At 48.7% G+C, this 27,857-nt stretch overlaps 11 protein-coding genes across 11 annotated transcripts; 8 read left to right on the top strand and 3 right to left on the bottom strand.

The window, feature by feature from the left end:
* Nucleotides 1-111: 111 nt before the first annotated feature.
* On the top strand, nucleotides 112-1,361 carry EDB82DRAFT_508714 (uncharacterized protein). The gene is made up of 2 exons (XM_025728421.2): nucleotides 112-782; nucleotides 839-1,361. Exons 1-2 carry the CDS (start codon nucleotides 399-401, stop codon nucleotides 1,259-1,261), a joined length of 807 nt encoding a protein of 268 aa, XP_025582790.2. The 5' UTR covers nucleotides 112-398; the 3' UTR covers nucleotides 1,262-1,361.
* EDB82DRAFT_264329 (Diphthine synthase) lies at nucleotides 1,086-2,574 on the bottom strand. The gene is made up of 3 exons (XM_025728420.2): nucleotides 2,186-2,574; nucleotides 2,003-2,127; nucleotides 1,086-1,948 (listed from the first exon to the last, which is right to left on the bottom strand). The coding sequence occupies exons 1-3, from the start codon at nucleotides 2,318-2,320 to the stop codon at nucleotides 1,345-1,347; spliced, it is 864 nt and encodes a 287-aa protein (XP_025582789.1). The 5' UTR covers nucleotides 2,321-2,574; the 3' UTR covers nucleotides 1,086-1,344.
* A 557-nt stretch (nucleotides 2,575-3,131) lies between these two features.
* EDB82DRAFT_431106 (uncharacterized protein) lies at nucleotides 3,132-3,848 on the top strand (the record flags this gene model as incomplete). Its single annotated transcript, XM_025728419.1, has 1 exon — nucleotides 3,132-3,848. The coding sequence occupies one exon, from the start codon at nucleotides 3,132-3,134 to the stop codon at nucleotides 3,846-3,848; it is 717 nt and encodes a 238-aa protein (XP_025582788.1).
* Nucleotides 3,849-4,196: 348 nt separating this feature from the next.
* Nucleotides 4,197-5,135, top strand: EDB82DRAFT_264272 (ubiquitin-conjugating enzyme/RWD-like protein). Its single transcript, XM_025728418.2, has 3 exons — nucleotides 4,197-4,285; nucleotides 4,344-4,579; nucleotides 4,659-5,135. Exons 2-3 carry the CDS (start codon nucleotides 4,414-4,416, stop codon nucleotides 5,021-5,023), a joined length of 531 nt encoding a protein of 176 aa, XP_025582787.1. The 5' UTR covers nucleotides 4,197-4,285; nucleotides 4,344-4,413; the 3' UTR covers nucleotides 5,024-5,135.
* Nucleotides 5,136-5,231: 96 nt separating this feature from the next.
* On the bottom strand, nucleotides 5,232-6,959 carry EDB82DRAFT_264258 (glycosyl transferases group 1-domain-containing protein). The gene is made up of 3 exons (XM_065607338.1): nucleotides 6,507-6,959; nucleotides 6,262-6,455; nucleotides 5,232-6,203 (listed from the first exon to the last, which is right to left on the bottom strand). Exons 1-3 carry the CDS (start codon nucleotides 6,742-6,744, stop codon nucleotides 5,247-5,249), a joined length of 1,389 nt encoding a protein of 462 aa, XP_065464151.1. The 5' UTR covers nucleotides 6,745-6,959; the 3' UTR covers nucleotides 5,232-5,246.
* Nucleotides 6,960-7,939: 980 nt separating this feature from the next.
* Nucleotides 7,940-10,004, top strand: EDB82DRAFT_264217 (cation efflux family-domain-containing protein). The gene is made up of 4 exons (XM_025728416.2): nucleotides 7,940-7,966; nucleotides 8,033-8,833; nucleotides 8,892-9,110; nucleotides 9,160-10,004. The coding sequence occupies exons 2-4, from the start codon at nucleotides 8,151-8,153 to the stop codon at nucleotides 9,881-9,883; spliced, it is 1,626 nt and encodes a 541-aa protein (XP_025582785.2). The 5' UTR covers nucleotides 7,940-7,966; nucleotides 8,033-8,150; the 3' UTR covers nucleotides 9,884-10,004.
* A 1,401-nt stretch (nucleotides 10,005-11,405) lies between these two features.
* Nucleotides 11,406-12,474, top strand: EDB82DRAFT_547289 (mitochondrial carrier domain-containing protein; the record flags this gene model as incomplete). Its single annotated transcript, XM_025728415.1, has 2 exons — nucleotides 11,406-11,745; nucleotides 11,804-12,474. 2 exons carry the CDS (start codon nucleotides 11,406-11,408, stop codon nucleotides 12,472-12,474), a joined length of 1,011 nt encoding a protein of 336 aa, XP_025582784.1.
* An 884-nt stretch (nucleotides 12,475-13,358) lies between these two features.
* EDB82DRAFT_527728 (uncharacterized protein) lies at nucleotides 13,359-15,611 on the bottom strand (the record flags this gene model as incomplete). Its single annotated transcript, XM_025728414.2, has 2 exons — nucleotides 13,359-15,441; nucleotides 15,577-15,611. 2 exons carry the CDS (start codon nucleotides 15,609-15,611, stop codon nucleotides 13,359-13,361), a joined length of 2,118 nt encoding a protein of 705 aa, XP_025582783.1.
* A 2,731-nt stretch (nucleotides 15,612-18,342) lies between these two features.
* EDB82DRAFT_508694 (peptidase C13 family-domain-containing protein) lies at nucleotides 18,343-19,968 on the top strand. Its single transcript, XM_025728413.2, has 2 exons — nucleotides 18,343-19,120; nucleotides 19,173-19,968. Exons 1-2 carry the CDS (start codon nucleotides 18,588-18,590, stop codon nucleotides 19,813-19,815), a joined length of 1,176 nt encoding a protein of 391 aa, XP_025582782.1. The 5' UTR covers nucleotides 18,343-18,587; the 3' UTR covers nucleotides 19,816-19,968.
* Nucleotides 19,969-20,036: 68 nt separating this feature from the next.
* On the top strand, nucleotides 20,037-22,909 carry EDB82DRAFT_264101 (transcription factor IIIC subunit delta N-term-domain-containing protein). The gene is made up of 6 exons (XM_025728412.2): nucleotides 20,037-20,272; nucleotides 20,422-21,213; nucleotides 21,260-21,517; nucleotides 21,566-21,746; nucleotides 21,793-22,452; nucleotides 22,508-22,909. The coding sequence occupies exons 1-6, from the start codon at nucleotides 20,258-20,260 to the stop codon at nucleotides 22,693-22,695; spliced, it is 2,094 nt and encodes a 697-aa protein (XP_025582781.1). The 5' UTR covers nucleotides 20,037-20,257; the 3' UTR covers nucleotides 22,696-22,909.
* Nucleotides 22,910-24,633: 1,724 nt separating this feature from the next.
* On the top strand, nucleotides 24,634-26,834 carry EDB82DRAFT_264021 (uncharacterized protein). Its single transcript, XM_025728410.2, has 3 exons — nucleotides 24,634-24,981; nucleotides 25,189-25,951; nucleotides 26,002-26,834. The coding sequence occupies exons 1-3, from the start codon at nucleotides 24,738-24,740 to the stop codon at nucleotides 26,390-26,392; spliced, it is 1,398 nt and encodes a 465-aa protein (XP_025582780.1). The 5' UTR covers nucleotides 24,634-24,737; the 3' UTR covers nucleotides 26,393-26,834.
* Nucleotides 26,835-27,857: the final 1,023 nt, after the last annotated feature.

Genomic DNA, 27,857 nt, shown 5'->3' with positions numbered 1-27,857 from the left:
TAGATTCACCGTAAAAGAGTCGATGCCTGTAGATAAGGTTAGTCTGTAGAGTAATTGATTCAATTACACTGGGCCCATCGGCCTATTGCAACCGAGGAAGCAAATATCAAACTGTCATCACCTGCACCTCTAACTGCACTGAGATGTGCTGCTCAACAACTTTCCACAGGTATATAAGCCTCTTGTCACTCCACAGTATCAATTGCCGTCTGAGCTTCCGTGATTAAATCAAACACCCTTTCAAAAGGTCCAAAGCAGTGCTTGATTGGTAGACAATCGTGATACGATACTCAACAAAACACCTCCTGCTTCCGGGGCTGGATCGTGAGCGTGACGTCACCATTCATCGAAGCTCGATCTCAAACACCCCACTGTGCCTACAAATCAACACAACATCGATGATGAAATCGCTACGACTGTGCCATTTTGGCTTGCCTGCATTGGTACGTAAGCAGGTAGCTCACCCGAGGAGGTATATAACTGTACTGGGTCAGCTCCAAGCTTCACGTTCTAGCTCTGATCTTATCTTCAAACACCTACAACAACTACATCACTCCATCAGATTCTTTACAATTACGCCAAACAAAATGTCTTTCTCCAATGCAAACACTGGCGATGCCCCTGCCGACCCTTACAAGAAGGCCAACGCCGAGGATGTTCCCCTCCAGACCAAGATTGAGGATCTTGTCCACTTCATCACCAAGGAGAAGTTTGGCATGATGACCACCCGCGGTTCTGAATCCGGTAACCTTGTCTCACGTTGCATGGCGCTGGCCGCCACCGTGCGTTATTCATATACTCATACCATTTGTCTATGGCATAACTAACGAGTTCCCAGGAGACTGGAGGCATCGACCTTCTCTTCCACACCAACACCGAGTCTGGCAAGACCGACGACCTCGATGCTGACCCTCACGTCAACATTTCCTTCATTAATGCCTCTGGAGAGTGGGCTTCTATTGCTGGAAACGCCAGCATCAGCACAGATCGCAGTCTCGTTGCTAAGCACTACAGCCCAACCCTCAAGGCTTGGCTCGGTGACCTCGGTGACGGCGTCCACGATGGATCTGAGAAGGATCCCCGCATCGGTATCATCCGCGTCAAAGCCGTTTCTTCAACATACTCTCTCGTTTCAAAGAACTTACTCAGCCGAGTTGCCGACATTGCGTCCAGCAGCGTCACTGGCAAGCCTGCCTCGCCCAACACCCTGAGGGAGATTTCGGAGGGAGATGTGCGCTCGTGGAGAGCTTCGCGAGAGTAATGGTCTGGATAATGCAAATCTCGCTTGTACGATAGGACTTAATATCAATGGCGATACGAACTCATGACAGCATTAGTACACAATCAAAGTTGCTTTCCATACTCGGCGTTCCATAGCTTCTCCCACTTCTCCTTGTCAACAGCAAATTGTCGCACGTAGTCGAGCTCCAGCTCGTGTGTCCTTCGTCCAAGAAGAACAAGACTGTGAAGAGGAGGGCCAAGCTCCTCATCAGTAGAGCAGAGTTCTTCTAGCGTACCAGCCACGAATTTCTCTGTCTTGCCTCCCACACGAGCAGCACCAATAGCAAGGCTGTCTTTAGTGTATACACCCTCCTTGCGTTCCTCCTCAATTTCCAACATTTGCTGAGCACACTGGCCCACGGTCATGTAGCGAGGGGGCTCGTAGACGAGGCGACCACGAGCCATGTTCTCGAGACTTTGCTCCTTGACCTTGATATCCACCAGAACCAATGTATGAAGGCCAATCTGGCGGTTCTCCTTTATGCGGTCGTAGAAGGATGCAGGCTTCCAAGTGTCTGTGAAGAAAACCATGGACACGGTCTGACCGAAGTTGTAGAGCTGAAGACCGCATGCACCGATACCGGACATGATGGAGGCATTGGGAACTGTTCCGACGGGAATTTCGAGTTCTCGTGCACGAAGGACGAGGTCTGTATGTGTTGTCGCACTTTAAAATGTCAGTTTCGCACAGCAAGGTATCAATCATGCTTGTATCTCATACCCGAAAGGATCGCCAACGACAAGGAATGCAACATCCTCGTTCTGCGCGTTTCGGAGGATCTCATCGCTGTTGGATTCGACCATCTCACGGTCAGCTACCGTGATAGAGCGCCCATAGTAGGATTCCTAGTAGGACCATTGTTAAGATTTATCCGCATGAGGCCATTGTAGGGTATGTATGTACCAAGACGGATTGCTCAACCAGCAGAATGCTAGTGTAGGCTTCGAGATAAACCCTGGAAGCCTTCTTGACAACCTCTAGACCCTTGACAGTGATGTCTGTCTCGTCTGAAAGACCAAGACCCACGAGGTACAACATGATTGATACCTTTCACGCGGTAGTATTGTGATATATCTTGTGGTGAAAAATTGTCTTTGGGTCGCGATACAAAAAAAGGTGCCCCGCGGCGGGGTAGTTTTTAGCGTTCTACACCTGTGACCTCATCTAGCGTATTCCGCATCCCTGTCAGTTGGTCTCGAATAGGGCGGCATGCGCATTAGGGTATCAGAAAAATTGACCGCTGGAAGCATAAAGGACGAAATTAGTAGGCCACTTTATACACTGATTTGTTTAGACTTCTTAGGCTGTTTGTTTTGATATCATAAAGCTTGGAGACTTACTCTTCTGGTACCCTCTGGTCTAGCATGCGCAGGCGGAGTTTACACCGCTTGAGATTCTCGACTTGGGATCATTGGACATATCATTTGATGTGGGAAGGTTGTTATATGCTGCCTTATTTTTCTTTTCCACATTTGATACAAAATTGAAATTACAGATGTTGGTTGGACAAAATATTTCTCTACTGTGGTTCGCTCTTACATGAAGATTAAGTCGCATTTTGGCTATCATACTTCAGAGCCCGGGAAAACTTATACTTCCTGCTAGGAAAACGATATAAAATACAAAACTCCAAAGAGCCATCCCATTTCTCTAGGGGGCTCGGTAGAGCTATGAAATATTTTTCCATGGTTCATTAGTGCTCTAGGATTTGCCCGAACTGTACTTGCGAAGACGAAATATACGGTTAGGTTCCCGCATGTTTAGCGGCCGTCCCACCCTCGCCAAACTCAACTTGGACCAGTTTCGCATTGCTTCTCAAACATCATCTCTCCATCCATCATCATCCACAATGTCCGATTCAAAGAAAGAAGGCGCCTATGGCGGCACACCATCAGGCGACACCGACTTCCGCAAAACATGGGATCTCGAAGAATATGCTGCTAAGGGCAAGGAACGCGAAGCAAAGGAGAAGGAAGAGGGCAAGGCGCGTTACGAAGCCAAGCTCGCGGGCAAGAAATACTACAAGCCTTTGACCGGCGACGAAACATACACATCCGCAAGACGCCATGTGATAGATTTTACACAACAGATTGGAAAAACGCAGCTCGTCCCAGGGGGCGCAGGCGTGGGCAAGCGTGGTCGCGGAGCTGGTCAATACTGTGAGGCTTGCGACCTCACGTTCAAGGACAACAGACAATACATCGAGCATATCACTACACCACAACATTTGATGAACACGGGTCAAACGATGAATGTCAAGCGTGCAACGGCAGAGGAAGTCCATGAACGCATCGAAGCATACATCAGACGAAAAGAGGATCTCGAGAAGGAGAAGCAGACTAGCCTGCACGAGCGACTACAATTACGAGAAGAAGAGGCCGAAAAGGAGGCAGAGGAGCGGCGGAAGAAGAGGAGAGACGAGATGGAGAGGAAAAGGCTCAAGCAGGAGGAGGCAACTAAGGTGAAGACAGAGTACGGAGAAGACGTGCGCATCGAAGGTGAGCATGACGAGGATGACATGATGGCTTCGATGGGCTTTACTGGATTTGGAACGTCAAAGAAGTGATGGATATATCGACAATTTATTGATACCCCATGTTCAACATGGCCTTGTATGACGGGCTTGGATCCTCAATGGATCGATCAATTATCCGACTACCTACTCATAGGTAGTAAACATGAGCACTGCAAACGTTGTCGATTAGGTTGTTTTGATAAAAGATAGGGCGTAAAAACATAGAGTGTTCAAATCTTTAATATACAAATGGATCTTTTGAGGCATATTAGTGTCAGCGTCGGATCGATGGTTTGCAACCAGTACTTGAGCTATAACTTTTTTCCCAGTATAGATATGTAGCTGTATTGTGAATTGCTTCATGCGCAATCCCGTTCATTCTCGACCAAACCCATGAGCGGGGCCGTTAGCTCGGCTCCCCCACCACTCCGACTTTCGATCCACTACTAGTACTCACTTTAGGTATCACCAAGTTACATACTGCGGCTGTTTGATCCCACTACAGAATCATTCGTCTTGCATACAGTCCTAACGCATTAGTTCTAGCTCCTGAAACCTCTCTTGAGTCCCCAGCTACTGGATATAGCCCAGAACAAGGTCTTGACAGGTCGACATAATGGCTGCGAGTTCTGCGCCCGCGGCTTCGTTGCTGAAGCGACAGCTTAAAGAGATGCAGGCGGGCAAGGACCTCCCTGGGATCTCGTGCGGACTCGTCAACGACGACAACATCTTTGAGTGGGAAGTGATGCTCATGATCAGCGACGACTGTAAATACTATGGCGGTACGATCAAGCCCCTCGCCCGGCTTTCCATAACCCCTCATGACCTCGGGCGCGTAGCTAACCTCTTGTCTGCTTGTAGGAGGAAACTTCCGTGCCCGTCTATCATTCCCACCGAGCTATCCGCATATGCCTCCCTCTCTCACCTTCCAGGAGCCAATCCCCTTTCACCCCAACATCTACGAAAACGGGAAGCTCTGCATCTCTATCCTGCACCCACCCGAGGACGACGAGTACGGCTATGAGGATGCATCTGAGCGCTGGAGTCCTGTTCAGACACCTGAAAGCATCCTGATCAGTACCATCAGCCTCTTCCACAGCCCCAACGACGAGAGCCCTGCCAACGTAGAGGCTGCGCGCATGTTCCGTGAGGAGAGGGAGGGCAAGCATAAGGATTTCCGAAGACGCTGCAGGAAATGTGTAAGGGAGAGCCTGGGAGAGGATTAAGTTAGTGGTTATATATATGAAAGGTTTATGGGTGTAGGATGCATGAGCAGTTCGGCGTAAGGTGGCTGAAAAGGCCGCGACGACATCATCGGTGTTTTGAGCGGAGTCATGGAGCTTTATCGTGTTTTTATCATCATCGAGATCAATCGGCTTCTCTATTCCGCATCCCTGAACCATGCATGGATGGCATTTAGTTATTGGCATCTCCTATCACCCGCAGTATCTAAGTGCCTTCTTCGCCAACAAGTCCAATGACCTTCCCAACTACACGATCCCATTCATGATCCCATCGTAGGGCGCCTTCGCTAACAGCACCTTTCTTCAGCCAGGATAGTTCTTCGTGTCCTGAGAAGCCCAATAAGCGTGTAAGGATATCGGCCAACTCGGACGAGGTCTCGAAACCACACCCGTTCTGCCCCTCCTTGACGAGTTCGCTGAAGCTTTCAAAGGCTGAGTAGGCTGCAACAGGAAGGCCTGCGCCAAACATATCCACCACTTTCATAGGGAGATCGACGCCTGAACTAGACTTGTGCAATGAAATGCCGAGATCTGCTGAAGCAAGCAGCGAAGCGTAGTCTCTGGTAGATAGCCATGCTGTTAAGATGCGAATGCCGGGCAATTTGCCCTCGTCCTGAAGCGCCTGGATCCGCTCCAGGTAATGTTCCTTCTGTGGTCCCTTCCCAGTGATGATGGCAAGGATGGGCGCAGTCTCTGCAGTGCTGGCATAAGACACGAGAGCATCGAGAAGAAGGCCAAAGTCCTCATCCGGCGTCCATGAAGTGCTACTAACAATGAGACGTACTGCACCCTCGACGATATCTTTCGCAACCGATTTCGTTTCTGCAAGCCGAGACAAGAACGCGTGACGCTCCTTTGTTGAAAGGATAGGCTGGAAAACCTCGGCAGGTCGGTCATGGAGCGTGTAGACGGAACGCTTCACGTTAAAAGGCTTGACCTTGAGTTGACGAGCCATAGCATCGGTGACGGCGAGGTTGACATCTCCCAAATAGCGTCCGAAACCAGTTTCGTACCAGCGATAGATAGGAACAAGCGGCTTATAATACCACTTGTTCTGTGCCAGGATGGTGTAGCCGTAGTTGTGCCAATCTACTACAAGCTTGCTGCCACGAAGGAGAGATACCATCAGTGCAACATGAAATGTGGGAATGGAGGGAGGATTCTTGTAAAACGTCAGTTTCTGTAACATTCGAATACTTGTAGAGCCTTATTTAACATACTTGAATGATTATCCATTTCGCAGCAGGGGCATCGTACATCAAAGTACGGAACAAACCCCAGAACTGCCAGAGGACCTTGAGAGGAATATTGAGAAAGAATGGCAAAGTGCCCCAGCGAAGTACTTCTGGTTGCGGCGGGAGCGCATACATGTTGACTCGCGGGTTCCCAATGAGATCAGGGTGTCTTGAGGTTTCTACTCAGTATTAGCTATAAGTGAACTGCACGAATCGAGACAACTTCTGACCTTTGAAACCGACGATATCAACTTGACGCCCATGCTTAGCGACACTCATGGCATGATATTGCATTCGAGGACTGCGGCCAACATCACCGACGACGAGGACTTGGATGTGATCATCTTCAGGCTTCTCAGCTGGTTGGTAGCGAGTTGGTATTAAGCCAACGAGACCACTGAGCAGCCATACAAGGACGATACAGCTAATACCGCCCGCGATGACTGAAACAAAGAATACGGTTGACATGTTGAGAAGAAGGAACCGACAATCATGGCATGACGTTTAGGCTAATCGGGTTGGTGGTGCTCTGTCGTTACTGGGTTATCTTTGTTGGTGTATCCGTACGTGTTGGTTGGTGTTGGCCAAGGCCACTTTGCATTGGCCAGGTTGAGGTTCCACAGAAATCTACTATGCGCACAGGTAAAATGCACACTCAGCACTTCTGGACCGTGATTTCGCGGCTTGAATGTAGGTTCTTTGACAGGGGGCAAAGCGACCCATAACAGATAAATCGATCTTTATGTTTGGGGAGAATTAACCCTAGAAGATGATCAAACGCAAAGGCGATTTGGCAATGAGCGATTCGATTGGTACCTTTGTAGAATTCTGTGGGAATAGACAGGTCTTTCCACAACCTTTCTTATCCATTCCACGCTTAAACTTTCTGTCAGGGAACCCATTAGAAAGCATTGTTAGACGTTCCAGACTGTAGGGGAGATTACAAGGGTGGGATGTGTCAAAAAGCAACGCATCAGGCTCTTCTTATCAGAAACGTCACTGTACGTCTTGTCAACATGCAAAGTAAAAAGACAGGAGATTATCGCATCGCATCATATCACATTGAGATGAAGTTCAGGGGTCAAGGTGCAACGCAACGCAACGCTGCTGCGGGGTGCCTTTCGTGACTGGCCCGGAGGAGCTAAAGCATCAAGGGCACTAACTTTTAGCGGGCAAGCAGGCCGCATGCAGGGGGCAGACCACCCAATTCAGCAAGTAACCAGTCACAACAGACCTCTTCCCTGGAATCCCCAGCCAAGCTACAGGCCCTTGAGGGCCGATGCATGATCCAGTATCATCCAGTAGTAGGATCAGGAAGGAGCGATTTCAGTCCAAGCATCAAGTGACTCTGAGATTCTATCATCTCGGCAACTGGATAGTAGTAACTTGAACAATTCTTTCACCGACTTCAAAGTAATTCTGCAATTGATCCAAAGACTCGGTAACTTTCTTCGCCCTGAGCTTTTTTATCCATTGGATTTTAGGTCGCAATTCTTGGCCCCGTCGATCGCTGCTCATTCGGGTTCTCTCTACTAACTTAGCTCCACGTGCTGGAGTCTCCTATCTCTAGTCCGCCACAACCACCGACGGCTCTTTCACGCCTCCCACGTCCGTCTTTGAAAAGGATCCGTGACGTCCCACGATCCCTTTCTACTTTTGTTTCCTTATTAGCGACCCAGTATAGCCTTTTGTAACGCGGTCCTTTCACAAGTACAATTTCTCATTCGACTGATGACGTTGCGATTGGTTTTCGAAGAGTCGTAAGGACTCTCCCACGTAGCGAACGAATACTTGCGCCGTCCACCGCCTTCGAACGACTCTTCCAGCAAGACCGAACTCTTGACTTCAGCACAACCGTCGAGCCCTGAAATAAAATGGCATCTTCATACGCCCTTCCAACGTCTTCTTTACCGCATGCGCATCAAACCCATATGCATTCCCACACACGAAGTACATCTCAATCGTCGCTCAATAACCTCAAACGACAGTCTACTTTCTCCAACGGCAACCTACCCTCAGTACCTGATGAGGACCATGGTCACGACGCTAACCATGACCATGGCGACGGAAACTACATCGCACACTCACACAACCCGAGCGTCCACAAGCATGGACACAGACACTCCCGCATGTCCAACACAAGCGCATCCATTGCCCGCGAGAAGCTCCCTCCAGCGCCATTGAATACACTAGAGGGTTGGACAGAAGAAAGGACACCCGGAGGCAGGAGCATTCTCTCGCCGGGTCCTGCATCGGCCAATATGACCTATTCTCCTCCCGATCATGCCCACGACCATCCTCATGACCATCACGACCACCAGCACGATAATTCACACAACCATTCCCACTCCCACTCGCATGACCATTCTCACTCTCATTCTCATTCTCACGACCATAGCCACAGTCATGACCATCATGGCCACTCACATTCGCGCGACGATGACAAGGGCAAAAGATCAATGTTCACGAGGATGATTCTTCCGTACACAACAAGATTCCCCATTCTAAACGCCATATTAATTGAAAAGGATTCCAGACGGATCTTCTACTTTATGGCGTATGTGTTGACTTTTCCCCAGGTCTGGAATGTTTAGCTAATTTAGATGTTCGTACAGGCTCAACTTTTCGTTCATGGCTGTCCAGGCATTTTATGGCTACGTCACAGATTCACTTGGTCTTCTGAGTGATAGTATTCATATGTTTTTTGATTGCGTGGCGCTGATGGTTGGTTTGTTGGCTGCTGTCTTGAGCAAATGGCCTCGAAGCCAGCGGTTCCCATATGGCTTCGGCAAAATTGAGACATTGAGTGGATTCGCCAATGGCATTCTATTGATGTGAGTAACTTTCGGGCCGTATGCAGGTACGTTGCTAATTGCTGCGTAGGCTGCTCAGTGTGGAGATTGCTTTTGAGGCGTTCGAACGGTTGTGGGAGGGAACACAAACGAAGCGACTGGGCGAGCTATTTATTGTAAGCACCATGGGCCTGCTCGTCAATCTGGTTGGCATGATGGCTTTTGGCCATCACCATCATGGACATGATCATGGTAGCGATGGAGGCGGCTGCCATGGTCACGATAACGAAAACATGCACGGCATTTACTTGCATATTCTTGCCGATACCTTGGGCAGTGTGTCAGTTATTGTGTCGACAATATTGACGAGTTTCTGGGGATGGGCTGGATGGGATCCCCTGGCGTCGTGTTTTATTGCCATTCTCATCTTCCTTTCTTCCAAGCCTCTCGTTTACTCGTCTGCGAAGCGACTCTTGCTTAGCATCCCCGAGGATACAGAGTATAATCTACGCAACAGCCTCGGTGGTATCCTGAACCAAAGAGGAGTAGTTGGATATTCCTCGCCCAAATTTTGGCGAGACGATCATAGTGCTAGCCCGACTGGAGGTAAGCTCCTGGGTGTTGTACATGTGGTGGCAGCGAGAGGTGCTCCTTTGGAGGACGTTCGGGATCGAGTGCGTGAGTATCTTTTGCGGGAGGGTGCGGACGTCGTTGTGCAAGTTGAGCGAGAAGGAGATAATAGCTGTTGGTGCAGTAGGCGAGGGGTCCCAGCGCCACCAGCAACACCAACATTGGCATCAATGAAGGCATCTTAGAGAGGGAATATGTTGCTGCAATTTGGCGAGATGAAGTCTGGTCTTGGGATAGAACAACCGATAGAGAGGATGATAGATGCGGGAAACACACCAAAGAGGAGGGGCATTATCGCGAGACAGGAAGCACGACTTGCGAGCATCAAAGAAGAACATTTGATTGTTGGATCGCATGAGGAATTCTAATGAGCGGCATTTGCCGCAGACGGTATCAGGGTCCTGACAGCATCATGAAGAGCACAAGATGCCTATGCGTTCCCTGGATTGGATATTTACAAGGAACGGATCTGGCCAACAAGGTCATGAGCCATACGGAGGATCACATGTATTATTACTGATATTCTTAGTGGGGGTTTCCTATCACAGAGAAGGTGTTGTAGAACTGAAAGAGGGTGTATATCCAGCAATAAAGAAGACTTGGACTATTTTCTGACAATCTATGGATCTATTACCAGACTTGTGATGATGTTGTGCAGGAAATCAAGGTGTAAGTCAGCTATTTAGAGTGGTTTGCATGTGATAATGAGGTCTACAACAGATGGAAATGGAGATTGTGGGGCTCTTCTCCAACAGCAACGACCTCAAGAGCCTAATGAGAGTTTAATGTCAACATGAGGGATCGGGATTGGATCTGCAGACAACCATGGATGACTTCACTTGAGCCAAAACCCCGAATCCAACTCAATTCCGTCTGCCCGGGCCGCCGCAACCTTTCCAGCCTTACATTGACTGCCTACTCGAGTGATCAGCCACACCATCTTTTCTTGTTTAAGAGAGCGACTGGCTAAACTACTGCATAGGTAGTGTCGGCCCTCATCTTGGAACCCCACGAGACTCGGCTCATTACATGTGGGGAAAATACAGAGCAGAACTCATGATGCGAACCCCGCGAGCCGAAGCCGAGGCAAAGAAAGCCGGGGCCCGGGGTTCGTAGAATTTAATTCTTGGGTATCATTGCCCCGGAAGACCGAGGGAATTTAAAAGTTGGAGAAGGATGGCAGCTATAGGATCACCATTGCGTTTTGATAAGAACACTTGTATTAAGATATTCTTGATTTTATTCTTAGAATTCCTTCAACTATAATTAAATTCAACTTCCTACCTACTGCACAAAGGTGGAAGGTTTCGATAGAAGCGTCTCAGTTGAAACGACGCCAATCGAATAGAAACATAGGAACAGACGCCTAGTGACGTATTGAGTAGATGGCTAGTAGCTATATCATCCTTCAGTTTTCATTCTCCCAATCTCTTTCTCATTTTCTTTTCCATTATTTCATATTCTTGGAGCTCCATTGGTAAACAACCCTTATCTGTACTTACATCATTTCCCTACAAGCTGTGAGCTATAAGCTACACCCTCCCCTAGGCCGACCACCCCACACTCCCACTCCCACTCCTCCGCATTCGACATTCCGAGGTTCATTTATTCATAACCCATAACCACAGCTTACACCCTTCCTCACCTTCTCTCTTGTTCCTCCTTCCTCCTTCCCTCGGTAACACTCTCCTCTCCAAACTCACCACAATGTCCTCCGCCGACGCTCCAGACTCTGCCATCGAGGCCCGCGCCGCCGACAAGCTCAAGAACATCGCGCCTGCTCCTGAGCCAAAGGACGAATCCAAAGCCGGCGCATCATCAGGACTCGCCCAACAGGCTCGCGCTTTCGCTGCTGGTGGTTTCGGTGGTCTTTGCGCTGTCGTTGTCGGACACCCTTTTGATCTTGTAAAGGTCCGACTTCAAACCGCTGAGAGAGGCGTCTACTCCTCCGCTGTCGATGTTGTGCGCAAGAGTATCGCTCGTGATGGTTTGCGACGAGGTCTCTACGCTGGCGTGAGCGCTCCTCTCGTCGGTGTTACTCCCATGTGTACGTCCATCTCTATCTTCCCTTAACAACCCCGCACAGTTAATTAACCCTGCATCAGTCGCCGTGTCTTTCTGGGGTTACGATCTGGGCAAGCAAATCGTCGGGGGTGTGGGCGAGGTCCCCGCCGAGGGTCTCACGATCGGCCAGATCTCAACCGCCGGCTTCATCTCCGCCATTCCCATGACTGCCATCACCGCCCCTTTCGAGCGCATCAAGGTCATTCTCCAAGTCCAGGGACAGAAGCAGCTCGCTCCTGGCGAAAAGCCCAAGTACAACGGTGGCGTTGATGTCGTCCGACAGCTCTACAAGGAGGGTGGAATCCGTAGCGTCTTCCGCGGCAGCGCTGCTACCCTCGCCCGTGATGGTCCCGGTTCTGCTGCTTACTTTGCCGCCTACGAGTATATCAAGCGCAAGATGACTCCTGTTGACCCCCTCACTGGAAAGCCCAGTGGCCAACTCAGCCTTACAGCTATCACATGTGCTGGAGCTGCTGCTGGAGTTGCCATGTGGATCCCCGTCTTCCCCGTCGACACAGTCAAGTCTCGTCTGCAAACCTCCGAGGGCAATGTCACGGTTGGTAGTATCGTCCGCGAGCTATACGGAAGAGGAGGTGTCAAAGCCTTCTTCCCTGGTTTCGGCCCTGCTCTAGCCCGTGCTGTGCCCGCCAACGCTGCTACTTTCCTCGGTGTCGAGCTGGCTCACCAAGGTATGAACAAGTTCTTTGGTTAGATGAGTACGGAATGAGTCTCTGAAGCATCGTGCGTGTGTGTGAGAAAAAGCTACCATTGATTTTTATGGATTTCAATATGGATTATTGAATGAATGCTGGATGAGGATTACAGCGTATGGAAGGCGTTGGTGGGTGGGCATGTCATGACTTGTATTTTCGTTTTCACCCATGAGTGGGTGCATTTTGGAAGCAATATTCGAGCGCTGAAGCATACCTTCTGTTTTCAAGTATATAGACCATGAGCAGTTAGATCTGGAGATTAATTTCTGGTGTGGTCCATAGATGAATGCATCACCGTTCCTTGGATCTGTTGGGTCCAGGCTTGAAGCAGTCACTAGTAGACGTCTATGATACTCATTTTATCGTTTTCTTCACTACGAAAGAACGCATTTGAGCAATCTTGAGCCTTCAGTGGCACTCTATCATACAAAACTGGGACAATATTGTACCTTCCTACCCATGTACCACAATACCTTGTCTCCCTGTGCGCCAAAAATTATCATGTGCCTGAACCCAATAAACAAAAACAACCTGGAATAACTCAATGAAACATATTGCGGCCGTTTAAATCCACCCCTTCCCCAGGTATCAATCCCAGTGCCGATTATTTCGGCATATCGTTTGCATCGCCAGCCTCCCTTATTCATATTGATGAAGTCCCGCCATTGCGCCGATGCTATGAGTAAAAGACAGACCTGTCTGTCGCCGAGTACTGAAGCAAATAAACGACCAACAGGAAGCAACGCGCGCTAAAACATTGCGAGGCGAGGGGAGATGAAAGTGTTCCGCCGTAATTCTCAAGAAATGAGACCATTCACATCGTCGCCCTATCAAAGGGTGAAATAGAGCAGAATAAATATAGTAGGAGATCGGAAGCGTCAAGTTAAGCACGCTCGGTAGTCGTCCAGCGTCGTTTGGAAAGACTCACGTCGCGGTATCGCTCTGCCTCACCAGGAGGCCGGGGAAGGCCCCAAAGCCCGCCTAGGCCGTCCCCAAGCTGTCCAATCGGGACCTCCTCGACCGGCTTATCGTGATCATGTAGAACGTCTGTCGTGATTCGGATCGGGCCCGATAGTATGGGACCCCGAGGGGTGGCCTTTGGGGTGGTCTCTCCGCTGGAAGGAAACGAGAACGAAGTCAATGAGGAAAATGCGGCTGGTGGCAAGGCCATAGTCAATGAGTTGGTCGATTTAAGCTCGAAACGAGAAGGTAAAGATGATTGAACGGGGAGGCTTGAGGCGACCTCAGTGGTCAAGGCCCAAGGCTCATTCTTCTTGTTCTCGATCGTATTGTCGAAACGGCCAAAGTTAGGCAAGACGTTATCAAAATCTTCCTTATCGGAAGCCTCGTCACTGCCATCATCCATCAACCTTAGGGACGAGGAACGAGGAGTCCATAAGCCGAACGAAGGTGTGCTGGCGCTTGGGGAGCTACTTCTCGGAGTTGTTTCACCCCTTGGCGCCGTTTTTTCTGTTAATGCCGTTGCCGCTACTGCCGCTGCAGTACTAAGCTTAGGCACGCGGTTTAGAGGTCGCTGAGAGCCCGAAGTCCGGCGTATCGATGATCCAAAAGCCGCACTGGCTGAAGCACTGCGACTGCCCCCAGGTATAATAGGATCCGAGTAGACAAAGGACCCGATAAGTGGGCCAGGGCCCTCGGTATCACTGATACTGGGCTTGCGGCCACGGATAGTGGTGGGGAATGAATCAGCCGCGTTCGATCTGGCAGATACTGGAGTCGAAGCGGTCGAGCGCAGGTGCTCCGTGCTTGCAGACATTCGAATATCGTAGATCTGATGGGGCGAAACATGAGGCTCCTTTTCGTGGGCTGATGCGGCTAGAAGAGTATGGTAGTCGGCATCTTGTTTTCGTTCTGCCATAGTGATGGATGCAATGCCGACATCCATAAGCACAGGTTGATGAGTGATGGCCCCGATCAGAGCATTGCAACCAGCACCATGAGATACAAGGATAACAACAGTCTCCACATCCTCATCTTCGGAGACCGCCTCGTTATTGTCAGTTCCTTCCTGGGACGCTCCAGCAGCTTGTGTGACCATCTCATCAGGTGCATCAGTCGTAGCATACCAATCCACCATCTTCTTGAGGCCTCGCCGAAACCTCTTGTGCATGTCTGTCCACTCTTCTCCAAGCTGGCCACCATCTCCAAAATCCAGTGGAGCTCTCATCGAATCCCATTGGTAATCCACCACTACGCACTCGTCGCGCGCATGGGCCACAAACCCGTCAGGAATCTTTCCAGAGCTCGAGATGGCGTAGTTGGGCTTTGGGACTGTGTATCCCTTCTTCGTTAGTTGGTTAGCCAGCTGGCCTGTCAAAGCTGCCGCCATGGCTGAGCCTGATGAGTTTTCCGCCGAGGAGCCTGGTCTCATGGGTCCAAGAGACGGACTGGCGGCTGGTGAACCGTTCCATAAAGAGGCAGTAGAGCCTCTGTGCGGCATGGGAGTGGGCGCAGGTGCGGACGTCAGGGCGCTGTAATCTTCACGCCTCAGCAATTCAGCCTTTGCGCTTCCGAGCATAAGAGCGGCTCCAGGAGGCGGAGTGATGTGTTCGAAGTACTCGGGAGACAGCCATTCCCCAAGGAAGGAATCAAGGCGTAGTATCGTAGATCGGAAGTGCTTTGGTGGGCCAGTGGCAGAAACGAAGATGTCATTCGGACGATGAGGCGACTCATGGGGAGTCTGGGCGAGCCCAGAGCTGATTCCAATGGATGTTTGGGCGCATCGTAAGAAGGGCGAGCTATGGATAACGACTTTAAATCGGCGACGTCTCTTTGTGTCTTTGGAATTTGATTCGTAATCGGCTTTGGCTTGTTCGAGGATACTGGAAATTTGATTACCAACAGCTCTAGCCTGTAGCCAGCCGCCGTAGGTCAGAGGAGGATCGTAAGGAGTAGGGGACGAAAGGTGCCATTTTTTGTCGGCGGCGTCAAGACGATTGCCGTGCCTATGTTGAAAGTTAGTTGATTTTCTTGACGAACGTTATGCTGTGTTGGTAGACGCTGCGCTAAGTTGCGCGATGCAATTCCGACGATGCATCATGACGACAGGGGTCCAAGAATGACAGTAGGTGGAAACGTACCTGACGACAAAGATGTAGGCCGGCGTACGGCCCATGATGGAGTTATCAATAGAAACAAAGTAGGAAAATTGAAGGAGTATAAGTGAACAACAAGGCAGTGCTGAAAGGAAAAAGAGAGAAATGTCTTGGGTAAATAGAGAGAGGAGTGAGGTTGGTCTGCTGAACCGAATAAGAGAGGCCAAGGGGTGATCAAATACCCCGGGCCTGGCGTGGGTTACACAGTTAGCAAAGTTATTGGAGCTTGTGCAAGTGCAGGGCGCCCACTATTAAGCCGACGTGAAAGGCAAGGCAACCTAGGCCTGGAGGCGCACTAGGTACCTGGGTAGGTAGACAGGCCAAGATTGAACTTGGACTGGGAAAGGAATCTCGACTGAATGTGTATAAAAAGTGTTGTGATTTATCTGTAGGCTTCGACTTCGAAGGTAAGGGAGATGAGATACATGAACGCCACGTGCTAACAGGCGGTCCAGTTCAGCAGGTGACCAGAGAGGTTGGTCCCTTTTGGTTCCCCTCAGCGAGTCACCGTTGCACGGCAGACCTAGGTAGACCGTTGACCTGAGGTGAGCACACCGTGTCACTCCGGGTGAAATATCAGTCGAGTTAACGTTAGATGAGATGAAGACTCAAAGGGGGTGTTTCGATCTGTTGTTGTTATAGAGTATTTTTTTTATTTTATTTTTTGGAAAACACAGATAAAATAGAAGAAGAGGCAGAGATGGAAGAAGGAAACAAAGAAGAGGAGAAGCTACAAGGTCAAGACGGTGATAGATCATGTCTACTTTTAGCAACCTGATTCTCCAACAATCAAATGTCAAAACACACCCATAGTTAGACCACACACAGAGATCAAGGGGGGGTTGCCTTGCCTTGCCTGCTCTTGGCTCGCAGAGTCAGATTCAGCGGGGTTATCATGAACCGTCGGTAGTCGAGGAATAAAAACAAGAAACTTTTACAAACTTGGACGGCATTCAGAAACGGTTCCAGGGTCACATTTGGAGACGCGCCGTCAAAGTGGATTGTCACCATGCGCTAAGTGGTATCGATCAGCATCGTTGAAGAGTATTGAAATCCTGAGATGATGCTACTACTATTGTCTGTAACCTATGGGTGGTGAACATTGTAGATTGGGAGTTAGTAGGCCTTGCGGGTTTAATCAATTTTGTTTTGGTCATGATGCATCATGGTATCGTGATCTCATTTCAACCCCAGGTTCTCCCCCAGCTCTCGTCTTATGACAGGTGATGTTTGAGGTATTTCAAGCTGATGTTTCGGGCCCGAGTCCAATCATTGGACGTTTCGGCTCTGAATATCATAGCTTCGAATAGAGTGCCCCCGTGCAGGATGCCATTGCTTGATTGATTGATTGACCTCGGCCAGTGCAGAGCAGTAGGTACAGTACAGTACAGCTAAACATTTACACATACAGTACTTAATCCCTGGCTCCGGCCCTGGCCCTGTCAAAATCAATGTCAGTGCATGGGTTAAAGTAGCGGCTATAAACTGCAAGTGGATAATATACGCCATTAGGCCCTCCATAAAAACACGACTCGAGTCCCCAAATATTTCTTTCATGTGATTGTGGTTTTTATATGTACCTTTTCCGTCTCCGGTTACGGCCCTCATTTGTCACTAGAAGAACCATTTATTGATTCTTCTTTCTTCTGTCCACCTGAGACGATGCATGACTGGTGTTTGTGAGGGCGACCCATGACTCCATAAAGACATTGGCTCTTCGGTTGTAGTATAGCTTCAACTGACTGATTGTAATTAACTCGATTTGGCTTCTCATTCTCATCCATCGCATCGTCATGGTGGAGTCGCTGCAGGGTCCTCTTTTTCTTTTCCGTTTTCTTTTCCTTCCAGTCTTTTTTGCTCATTCTTCCATATAACTCCACCGCGCTACTGCACATAACTTAGTAATTAACTACAGATTGATGTTATCCTTATCTCTGGTACCGAGAGAAAGAAGAAAAAATATGATTCCCACCATGACCCTCAAGAGGAGTAAGACAAAGAGGGGATTATGGGTCTTCTCTTTTGCCCAGCATGTCTGTGCAAGACAAGGCATTGCCAGGACGCTCAACCTAAGAGAATGGCCTGCAAATAGCAAAACAATAGCCAGTGAGTTTGTTTAACGATTTGCTTTGCATTCTTTACACTATTGCTACCACTCGTATTCTACATGGCAGCCAGTGGATATCAAAATAGCTTAATCCGTCTAATTCTCTTGTCATCATGTAACAATACTTCCAAGAGGTCAGAGCAAAAGCAACATTAGGTATATACTCGTCAGCTTACAGAAACCAATAGAATTTTTCGTTGACACGTAATATTGAAGATTATTGGATATGTGTTAAACAATTGCTTTACCCAGAACCATATATGTCTGCCGCACTAAAAATCAGAGCATATCTCAGTGTTAGTCGAACCATGTCAGATGCCCTCATCAAACATCGCATGGTGGCAACAAAACTTAATCCCCAACTTAGTATTTAGCAATCCTAACCCTGGTTCTGGAAAGGAGGCATCAAAGCTTCATCAGTATCTCGATCTATACATCCCAAGCTTCTCTCGAAATTGACGTTCACAAAGGTTTACAAAGGTAAAGAGAAGTCTACCATGTGACTCGATTAGGAGATTTAGTGCCTCCAATTAGTACAAGCGCCAGGGGTGTGGTCGGTCGCTTCGGGCGCTAGACGCCGAAAACTCCGGGTCCAGATCTGGTAAGATCCTGGGTGAGGCTAGGTGTTCCCTCCATTTGGTGACGTTGATCCGAAAAGGGATATCATCAAACTGATGGAATTCATGGTCCATCATCGCCGCTTCTCAGATTTGTAAGCCTGAGAGATCATCTCTCAGCAAACTTCAACCTGTTTCAATTGCCAGTGGCCAGTTGATATGATATTCGTCGCATCTGGCCTCCAATCTTCACTCATTAGCTATCTTAGTACCTACCTACCCAACTACACTCCCTTGTCAACCATTTCCTTTCATCACATCGCATCCCCGCCATGAAGCTCTCCGACCTCCGAATCCAAGCCCTCGTAGCAGCGGCTCTGTTCGCAACAACCGCATTCACCGAACATACCAGCAACTGGGCCGTTCTGGTCTGCACGTCGCGGTTCTGGTTCAACTACCGCCACCTCGCCAATGTCCTCTCCATGTACCGAACCGTCAAGCGTCTCGGTATTCCCGACTCCCAGATCATCCTCATGCTTCCCGATGACATGGCTTGCAATCCTCGCAATGCCTTCCCCGGAACCGTCTACAGCAACTCCGATCGCGCCGTCGATCTCTACGGCGACAACATCGAGGTGGACTACCGTGGCTATGAGGTTACTGTCGAGAACTTTATTCGCCTCTTGACTGATCGCGTTGGCGCCGAGATGCCTCGAAGCAAGCGCCTTCTCACTGATGATCGAAGCAACATTCTGGTGTACATGACGGGTCATGGTGGAAACGAGTTTCTCAAGTTTCAGGATGCCGAGGAGATTGGCGCATTCGATCTCGCCAACGCCTTTGAGGAGATGTGGGAGAAGAAGAGGTGCGTGATAGTTTCAATGCCACTGCTAGTCCAGTACTAATGTTTTCCTCAGATACCATGAGATTCTCTTCATGATCGACACTTGCCAGGCGAATACCATGTACAGCAGACTATACTCCCCCAACATTATCGCCACAGGTTCCTCCAAGCTCGACCAATCATCCTACTCGCACCACGCTGACAACGACGTTGGAGTCGCTGTTATTGACAGATACACATATTACAACCTGGAATTTCTTGAGAACAACGTCAAGGACCTCAACAGCCAGAAGACGGTCGGCGAACTGTTTGACAGCTATGATTACAGTAAGATCCACTCTCATGCAGGCGTGCGATACGATCTATTCCCCGGTGGTGAAGAAAACGCCCGCAGCCGCCTTATCACGGACTTCTTTGGCAACATCCAGAATGTCGAGGTCGACCGCAGCGGAAACCTGACCCTTGAGGAGGATCTCCTGGCGCTCAGCAAAAAGATTGCTGCATTGCAACAAAGAGAAGCAGAGGCTAGCAAGAAAGAAGTTGGAGAGAAGGTCTCTGCACAGGCACCTGCTAGTGTCCCGACTGGATCTGCCAGAAAGATACAAAAGCCGAAGGCTTTGACAGATGATAACTGGTGGACCAAGAAGGTCGTTGGCGCAACGGCGCTTGCAGGCTGTGGGCTTCTATGGGCTTTGGGATCCTTCCTTGAGGGTTAAATACTGTAATCGAATAAGTATTGTTATGACTATATACTTGTGGCATGAGAAACAGGGAGAATGGCGTCTTCAAAAGGAATGATATATTTATGCTTTCATATTGATACCATATTTGATAATATTAAAGACCAGCATTCGATGGCAGATCCCTATTAATTGTACCTCCGAATGTGTCTCAATCATGAAAAGGAATAACTTGGGCATTTAGACGTGGGCACTGGTTTCGATATGGTTGGTGAAGATATTCTAGATGCCTTAGTCAGCAGCATTTTGGTGTTGAACATTTCGCACTTTTACCTTTGTTGAACAGAATCTCAGTTTTACGTTGTCGCAAACTGGCATTCTACAAGCGATCAATCATTTTTGCGAAAGTAACAGGGGTTCCTTTTTTTCAGTTTGGTAGTCGTGGTTTTCCTTCAAAAAAGAATTGACATCAGCCAGCATGGAGAAACCAAAGGTAAGACAACAATAACAATACTTTACACGATGCTCCCCTGTAGAGGATCTGGTCGTCAACAAGTCAGAGGGAACAAGAGTGAACATTTCCACATGTACTTCTGAATAGTTAAAATTTTAAAACTACATACTGACCACTCTTCTCTTCAGACGAGGCCTCTCAAAACTATCCATCTCAAGTCGCGTCCACTTACAACACATGCCCTGGCATGGTCTTGCGACGCTGAGCTTGCGGTCTCAACAGACGACACAATTTACATATTTCTACCAGAGTACCCCAGGAGTGGGGGTCCAGATGATGCAGCGGAAGATGAAGAGTTACAAAGCCAGTATACGCTTTCATACCGTGCCTCGGGCTTGATCCGCCCAGATCCAACAATCAACGCTCAGCTTTGTTCTTTTTCGGGCATCAGAGTGGCAGGGCCACCAGCTAATGACGAGAACTGGTTTCCCGGTGTTGGAAGCGGTCTGGTCACTGGCTCAGGTGCTCCCATCTGCCAGATTGTGAGATTGGAATGGTCGCCAAATGGACTTGGATGCAATCTCCGGCCCGTCCTGACAGCACTGTCTACAAGTGGGTGCATCTATGTGATCGGAGAACATATCGACCGACAATCCGCCATGGTTGCAGGCATGCGATCCAGAAGTTTCAAGGCGTGGAAGACACTTTGGGGCCTTGGGGCTCAACTTCCACTGCCTGATACTAATCAGGAGGATGGCTACCGGAATATGAATGAGCGCATCCAGTCTTTCTCGTGGGCCAAGGAGATTGATACAGGCAGGGGCTTATTAGCATACTGCAATGATATGGAAGAGGTTACCATTATGACAGTGCAACTCTTCTCTCGACAAAAAGAGATCGATCCTGCCAGCGAAGAGACCATCTGGGACATCCGGGAAGTCAATCGATTCGATGGCAAAGGCCGGCATACCAAAGAAGATGTAAGCTATTCTAGACCTGGCTGGGAAAGTTTCTAACCTGTAACAGGCTGTGGACACCACAGATCCAGATTACGTTCCTCACGGAAGCGCCTTCTCTCTTAAATGGAGTCCTTGGTTCAGAAGTGAAGGTAAACGTACATCTATACTCGCGTATCTAACCAAGAACCATGTCGGATTCCGGAGAGTTACTATCCTGGATAATTGGGAAAGGGGTCAATCGCCGCGGGTTGAAGTTGAGAGCACAGATACGACATCTATATGCATGTTTCTTTCTACAGACGCATACGTTGAGTGGCAGGATCAGGTACAAGACTTCTGATACGGGGGGATTTCGTTGCTGACTTGACTCTAGATCGTCTACGATGGTGATAGGCCTACAGCTCGAGGCGTAATTGCCACGCCCTTTGATGTGAAGCCGTTCCAGGTTTCCTTTGTGGCCAACGTCGAGGGATCATCCGAACCCCATTATACTTGGGAGTGCTCAACGACATACCCCAAGGAGAGCGAAGTGGTGTCATCAAACCCTATCACAGGTATGATGTAAAGAAGTACTGACGGCTATGGCTAACAATGTCTTAGGATTGATGATTCACGATCAGAGTCATGTAATGGGAGGATCCGTTCCGAGCTATTCTATAGTCAGGTTATCGGCGACTATGCGCAACCAAGATTGGTTTCAAACAAATCTCCCTACCAAGGAGGCCTCAGTGCCCAAATGGGCGGTAAGGATTCGACGACAGACAACGAGACTGGTACCCAGAGCGACTGCCCTAGAGGGCATAGACTCGGATTCGGATGACTCAGAAGATGATATGATGGAGGAGGATACATCACAGCTGCAAGTTCCAGAAGCGAGGTACCGCATCTGGGGTCTGGCGCATTCACCTGGTGGTGGGACAACGGCTGTACTTGTGTCACGCTACAGTACTCTTCACCCAGAAAGAAGAGCACTGTGCAAGCTAATGTTCTCTCGAAGAGATGAAGAGCGCGAGGAGGCGGCTGGTACATCTGTGCCAATGAGACAACTGACGACTGAAGGGCAAGTCTGGGAATGGATGTATGGGAATGGCCCTGAAGTTCTCGGAACTACTTCCACTAGCAAGATCTCACCAGAGATGCATAACACACCCCTGAGGGAGCAGTTCAAAGACATTGCAGCACACCAGAACTGTGTTTTCTGCTATTCAGCGCTACGATTGGAAGAGGATATAGCCAAGTGTGAGAACGGGCATTTGTTTGGTAAGTTAAGCATCCGACTCTCTCCAAAAATCATCCTCCTGACGACCTTTAATAGCCCGTTGCGCCTCAACGGGTCTCGCTATCATGGCTCCAGATATATCAAGAATATGCGCCGTTTGTGAGCTGCGATGTCTCAAAGTTGCAGAGTTGACTCGTGTCGCTGACGAGAATTTTGGCCCGGGAACAAGGGTAGAATCTTCTGGAGAAGTTTGCGGTGGATGTGGAGGAAAATTTGTGGCCTAATAACAAATAAGCAGTAATTGAGAGTTGACGCCCTGCCGTGATGCGGTCTTCATTTATTTTGCATACCTTCACGTCATGCTCTTTGCATCGCTGCTCTTCTTACCATAAGTTGGGATTTGTTTTCTGATTCCAGACAGTTATCCGGCTGGGCTTGGCGTCTCTTTATTATTTTGATACTGTCTTTTGCACCAGATCAAGTTGACATTTACAGACAACCAAATACAAACTACTACCTAGACAACCATACCTGCTAAAGCTGCCGATGCTTGCATCCATCTTCTCAAGTGAGGGAAACGACTGACCACTTCCTTTGGCAAAGCATGCTCCAAATATCCATATGGCTTTCCGTTCCTTTGTTTGATCTTCTGGATGCTTTTTTCTTCCATTTATCTTTTAATCCCATTATGGTCATCAACAATCCGATCTGATCATACCAAGATACTTACAACAGGGCAAGGTTGAACAGGTATTGTCCAACGTTCATGCAGAGCCCACGTGCGGCGAGATCTGCCCCACACGATCGCAGGAAACCATGTGCAAGGCTCGACACCTCAAAAAAATCGATACAAGAACAACTTATAAACAGAAAATGAAGGCAACAACATCAAGATACATATTCAAGGTGAATGATATACTACTAGGTTCTAATTTCCTCCTATATAAACACCTACGAACCAAATAAATTTAACAATATAGCCTGTTAGTTGAGACAATACGACACTTTTGAACAATTCTTAGATCCAAAACATGTGGAGCTAATAACCCAGTATCTTGTAGACCCTCAGCTTCTCCATGTTGATAAAAGGCATTTTGTTCTACAAAGTCTCCAAGAGTCCATTGCATATTATAAAGGGTGAAGGGACCGAGAGAGTGGACTCAACCAGCCGGAGTTTCAAGAAAACGAGTAGAAATACATATCATTGATTGCCATGTAGACAAAAATCTACGCTTTGACGATGCTGGCTGGCATAGTCTTTCAGCACCTGGTTGCCTTCTCTCGGTTTCTGATAGTCAACCACCTATGATTTCAAAATGCAAATAACCCCGGATTGCTGAATTTTATGGATGGGCAGTCACAAACTATCAGACAACCACAGCTCAATATTTACCACAAACATTTAGACCAAGCTAGCTAATTAGCATTTTCTCCCCCTCCCCCCCCCCCCCCCCCAAGTAAACGTCTCGCTCTGGAATACTCTGATTTATATATAATTGATGTTTCCCTAGTCTTTGACATTGTCGTCTTTAAGTGCTGGAGAAGTCCATGGTCCAGGGTAGTTATAGTATGTATGACAGGGGTAAGTGGGTATACACGATACTTGGAACGTATTGCGGAGCTTTCAAGCTGTAATTGGATTAGTAGGTGCTGTCTATGATACAGGTTACATGACAAACAGTCTTGTTCCCATAGCTTCATATGGAACCAGCCTGGCTGGCAAGAGAATAACAAACGAAACTGGTAGGATAATTGACAAACTTGACCTATATAAGCTTCTTGGTGTATGCTTCACATAACACAAAGCGTAAAAAGCCATCGTGATAACTCCTTGCTTAACTGATAGGTAAGAGTAACCAATACTCAGGCAGGTACGACGACTAGCCCCACACAACCACATCTCAGTCGTCAAAGACGTACTCCAGGTTTCATTTTCATTTCCAATCCTGGAACCAACTGAACCGCGTCCGTACACAAGTGACCAGCCCAGCCTCCCAATCCCACTCCCACTGCCACTCTCGTGCCCACGACTCACGCCCATATTTGATCTGACGTTTCCAGACCAGATCCGTCATTCGTTCACCAAACCGAAACCCGACAGATTGATTGGACCCCATTCGTGTTCCATCAACAGCCAACTACAAGCCTGTCCTCGCTCACACACGCGTGCCCGATCCCTCCCACTCCCACTATACGCCGGCTGCTGTCTGCCGCTGTTACAGCATCCATAGGTAGCATAGCATTGCATTCTTAGCTCAGCTCAGTCAAGTCCAGCCCATCACGCGCTGCCGCCTGAAGCGCTGCACTGACGCCTTTGACGCCCGTCATGTACTCCGCCGGCTACAACTTTGGCAACAATGCTGCTCCCTCTTTCAACAACCCTGCCCCACAGCAGCAATCTGGAGCCCAGCCAGCCGCTCAACAGATGATGTATAACCAGCAGCAGCAGTTCGCCGGTATGGCTCCGCAGGGAGGCTTTAACCCCGGCGCGAATCCTCAAATGATGACCGGTGGTCCTGGAGGTATGATGCCGAACGCAGGTATGCAACATATGGCTGCCAATGGTCAGAGTAGGTCCAATCTCCATATTCGCACGCGACACTCCATCAAACCTCTTAGCATGCGCTTGTCGTGAAGACTATGGTCATCGCCAGAAGCAATTTGACGATGCTGGGGCAGTTGCGCGACTGGTCGAGAGCGCGGCGCAAACCACTTTCTGACGCGACGCAATACTATCTCATCGTTTCCAGCTTTAGTGACTAACATGTTGCGCATAGTGGCAGGATTTCAGCAACAATTCCCCGGTAATCCGTACGGCCAAGTCGTTCCCTCCTCGGTCGCTCCCCAAAGCTTCGCGCCAAACTACATGATGGGCGGAGGCATGCAAGGCTTTCCGATGAACCAGGGCGGTATGCCTCAACAACCTCATATGATGCAGCGAATGCAACAGCAACAACAACAGCAGCAGCAAGCGCAGGCACAGGCGCAACAACAACAACAGCAGCAGCAAGCTGCCAACGCTGCCGGTATGGGTCAGGTCTCTACTCCACAGAGACCCCCGAGCGCCGTACAAGGGACACCAAACAATGCCTTGCCATCTCAACAGGGTCAATTCCCGACTTCTCAGCCTCCATCTCAGAGCCAAACTCCTACAAACCATCAGCAGCAGCAACAACAACAATCGCAACCTCCACAACTACAGCAGCAGCAACTCCAGCAACCACAGGGGCAAATGCAGGGACAGGTGCAGCAACAACAACCGCCCTCGGCTGGTTTAACAACACCTCAGACTCCGACTTTCTCCTCAAATCAGGGACAAGCCGTGAATGGCAGCTCATCAGCCGCTGTACCGCTAAGTCCTGGAACGGAATCTCGAGACAAGGAGCGTTTCGCCTTGCTATTGGACATCAACCATGAACTACTCTACGAATCGATTCAAATCCAGGCGACACAACAGGAGCTGAAGAAGGAAAGTGCTGCGGCTGGAAATCCGGGGGACAAGAAAGAAGAGGAAACGCAGCTACAGCACGATTATCTCCAGTGAGTCTTTTCGTCGGAAGTGTTGTCAGGTTGCTAACAGTACTCTTCAGATGCATGAGACGATTGCAGGCAAACTTGTCTTATATGGCGGCACTTGCAGATCGAAAGCCTGAGGTTAAAGTTCCACCTTGTCCAGCATATCTTAGTGCACCATCCCTGAATCTTTCTACCAAACTCCGAGCTCCAGCCATAGGGGGACCTGAAGGCACAGAGAACAGTATCGACCCAGTGGCAGATCGCGAAGAGCGAAACAATAGCATCAAGGATCTTTACTCGAGATTGCAAGCCGCCTTTCCTGGCTTTGATCCCAAGAAAGAACCCACTTTCCGTGCGAATACACAAGGTGGACAAAAGCCTGGCAACTTGATGGGAAACCAGGCCAGTCCCACAGCTCAAAGGACACCAAAGATCACAAATATGGGGGCGCCTCCAATGCCATAGCTAGACACGGCCAGATTGTTTTTTTCTTTCAAAAAAAGATAGCAAGGTGTACATTGATGGGTTATAGACATTTCAGACAAGATTACTTCCTCTTCGCTGGTTGGGTTGTTGTGTTTCATACTTCAAAGAATAGCATTTGCATATTGTTTCAGTATAGGGTTGCTGACTTGGTTTGAAAATATTGAAGAATATGGAAGTTGGAATGATTTTAACTACAAAAACAGCGTTGCCTGAGAAGCGTTTGTACAACGATACGCTTATATCTGTCTGACGATGGTGATTTCCCTTGCATGTCTAAGGACTATATGAGGGAACTGAGGAACGGCTATACAAAATGATCATATCAAAGACTTCCTCAAAGGTCCAGTCGTCCAAGGCCAAAATTATGAAACGTGATCAATACCTACCTATGATAGTATAACGTCATCCCAGTCCCACGAATCTCATCAGTCATGAACACCAATAATTAGTGTTTAATTAACGACTCCTCTTCCAACAGTAATATCTCATTTTTACATTGTAAGGCATGGCCATGGGTTCGCGTGGCACGAGCCTCATCTCATGCACAAAAACCAACTTGGCTACATGGGCCTAATAGATAGAAATCTCGGCTTAAATCTTGGGGTACAAGAAGCAGACGACCCAAGCACTAGCCCAAAATGACATACTACGTAATGAAATTGACTGAAATTTCATCCTTGAGACCCTAAGGAGTCAAGTTTTCCAATGCATCTGAACGACTCGGGTGAAACTAAGATTCAAAGTGGACTGGAAGGTATGCCAGTTAATCCAATGACAACACAGTTGAAGTAAAAAAATCTTTTTTTTTTTTTTTTTTTTTTTTTCAAGCTGTGGAGGTGGATGGATAGTGGAGTTTTTGAGTTTTAGCCTGTGATGCGGCGCGGCTTTTTCTCACTGCCGCCCTGGGCTCGAGCTTTTGATCTTTGGGGTGGTGGTTGATTGCCGATTTCAAAGAGATTTTGCAGCGTGCAGATTAGGTTTTCACAGTAAGAACAGAACAGGACCTTGCTGACACACTCCTTCTGAAGCATCTGGAACGCTTCTCTGTGTGCTTCATGCAATGTAATGTCGAACATGGCTTGTCTCGGTATCACAGACCTCGTCATGACAACTTCATGCCAGCGATTGGATCACTCTCCCAGATCAGAGATGATTATTCCGTTACCGGAGTCATATCAAGCCTCCCCGCCACCTGCCAGCTTGTGTTCTTCCTTGGACATGTTGTCGGAGCGGCTAAACCCTGACCGCTGATCTAACAAACCCACTCTCGAGGCTCAAGTCCAACCATCTCTCATGGTCGATCACTCATGATGAAAGGTCGTTGCGCAGCTTGTGGAGAGGCTTGAGAGGTTCGGCCAAGGCATGGCGGGGCATTTTAGTGTCCCTGCAGATATCAACGAAGTGCTATAATTGGGTGCCTTCAGGGAACTGTTTCTGAATTGAC

This window comes from Fusarium venenatum, assembly GCF_020744135.1.
Source record: "Fusarium venenatum strain MPI-CAGE-CH-0201 chromosome Unknown EDB82scaffold_3, whole genome shotgun sequence".
In the NCBI taxonomy this organism is placed as follows: domain Eukaryota; kingdom Fungi; phylum Ascomycota; class Sordariomycetes; order Hypocreales; family Nectriaceae; genus Fusarium; species Fusarium venenatum.
This window is presented reverse-complemented; position numbering and strand designations above follow the sequence as displayed.

Coding starts and splice junctions, on each gene's coding strand:
- EDB82DRAFT_508714 (XM_025728421.2), top strand. CDS start 399: ATGATGAAATCGCTACGACTGTGCCATTTTGGCTTGCCTGCATTGGTA. Junction 783..838: donor GCATGGCGCTGGCCGCCACC/GTGCGTTATTCA, acceptor ACGAGTTCCCAG/GAGACTGGAGGCATCGACCT.
- EDB82DRAFT_264101 (XM_025728412.2), top strand. Junction 21,214..21,259: donor GCCGGCATACCAAAGAAGAT/GTAAGCTATTCT, acceptor AACCTGTAACAG/GCTGTGGACACCACAGATCC. Junction 21,518..21,565: donor ACGTTGAGTGGCAGGATCAG/GTACAAGACTTC, acceptor ACTTGACTCTAG/ATCGTCTACGATGGTGATAG.
- EDB82DRAFT_264329 (XM_025728420.2), bottom strand. CDS start 2,320: ATGTTGTACCTCGTGGGTCTTGGTCTTTCAGACGAGACAGACATCACT. Junction 2,128..2,185: donor TGGTTGAGCAATCCGTCTTG/GTACATACATAC, acceptor TGGTCCTACTAG/GAATCCTACTATGGGCGCTC. Junction 1,949..2,002: donor GTCGTTGGCGATCCTTTCGG/GTATGAGATACA, acceptor GACATTTTAAAG/TGCGACAACACATACAGACC.
- EDB82DRAFT_264272 (XM_025728418.2), top strand. CDS start 4,414: ATGGCTGCGAGTTCTGCGCCCGCGGCTTCGTTGCTGAAGCGACAGCTT. Junction 4,580..4,658: donor CGACTGTAAATACTATGGCG/GTACGATCAAGC, acceptor GTCTGCTTGTAG/GAGGAAACTTCCGTGCCCGT.
- EDB82DRAFT_264258 (XM_065607338.1), bottom strand. CDS start 6,744: ATGTCAACCGTATTCTTTGTTTCAGTCATCGCGGGCGGTATTAGCTGT. Junction 6,456..6,506: donor TGATATCGTCGGTTTCAAAG/GTCAGAAGTTGT, acceptor AATACTGAGTAG/AAACCTCAAGACACCCTGAT. Junction 6,204..6,261: donor CGAAATGGATAATCATTCAA/GTATGTTAAATA, acceptor ACGTTTTACAAG/AATCCTCCCTCCATTCCCAC.
- EDB82DRAFT_508694 (XM_025728413.2), top strand. CDS start 18,588: ATGAAGCTCTCCGACCTCCGAATCCAAGCCCTCGTAGCAGCGGCTCTG. Junction 19,121..19,172: donor GAGATGTGGGAGAAGAAGAG/GTGCGTGATAGT, acceptor TGTTTTCCTCAG/ATACCATGAGATTCTCTTCA.
- EDB82DRAFT_264217 (XM_025728416.2), top strand. CDS start 8,151: ATGGCATCTTCATACGCCCTTCCAACGTCTTCTTTACCGCATGCGCAT. Junction 8,834..8,891: donor CGGATCTTCTACTTTATGGC/GTATGTGTTGAC, acceptor ATGTTCGTACAG/GCTCAACTTTTCGTTCATGG. Junction 9,111..9,159: donor GCCAATGGCATTCTATTGAT/GTGAGTAACTTT, acceptor ATTGCTGCGTAG/GCTGCTCAGTGTGGAGATTG.
- EDB82DRAFT_264021 (XM_025728410.2), top strand. CDS start 24,738: ATGTACTCCGCCGGCTACAACTTTGGCAACAATGCTGCTCCCTCTTTC. Junction 24,982..25,188: donor TATGGCTGCCAATGGTCAGA/GTAGGTCCAATC, acceptor TGTTGCGCATAG/TGGCAGGATTTCAGCAACAA. Junction 25,952..26,001: donor CTACAGCACGATTATCTCCA/GTGAGTCTTTTC, acceptor AGTACTCTTCAG/ATGCATGAGACGATTGCAGG.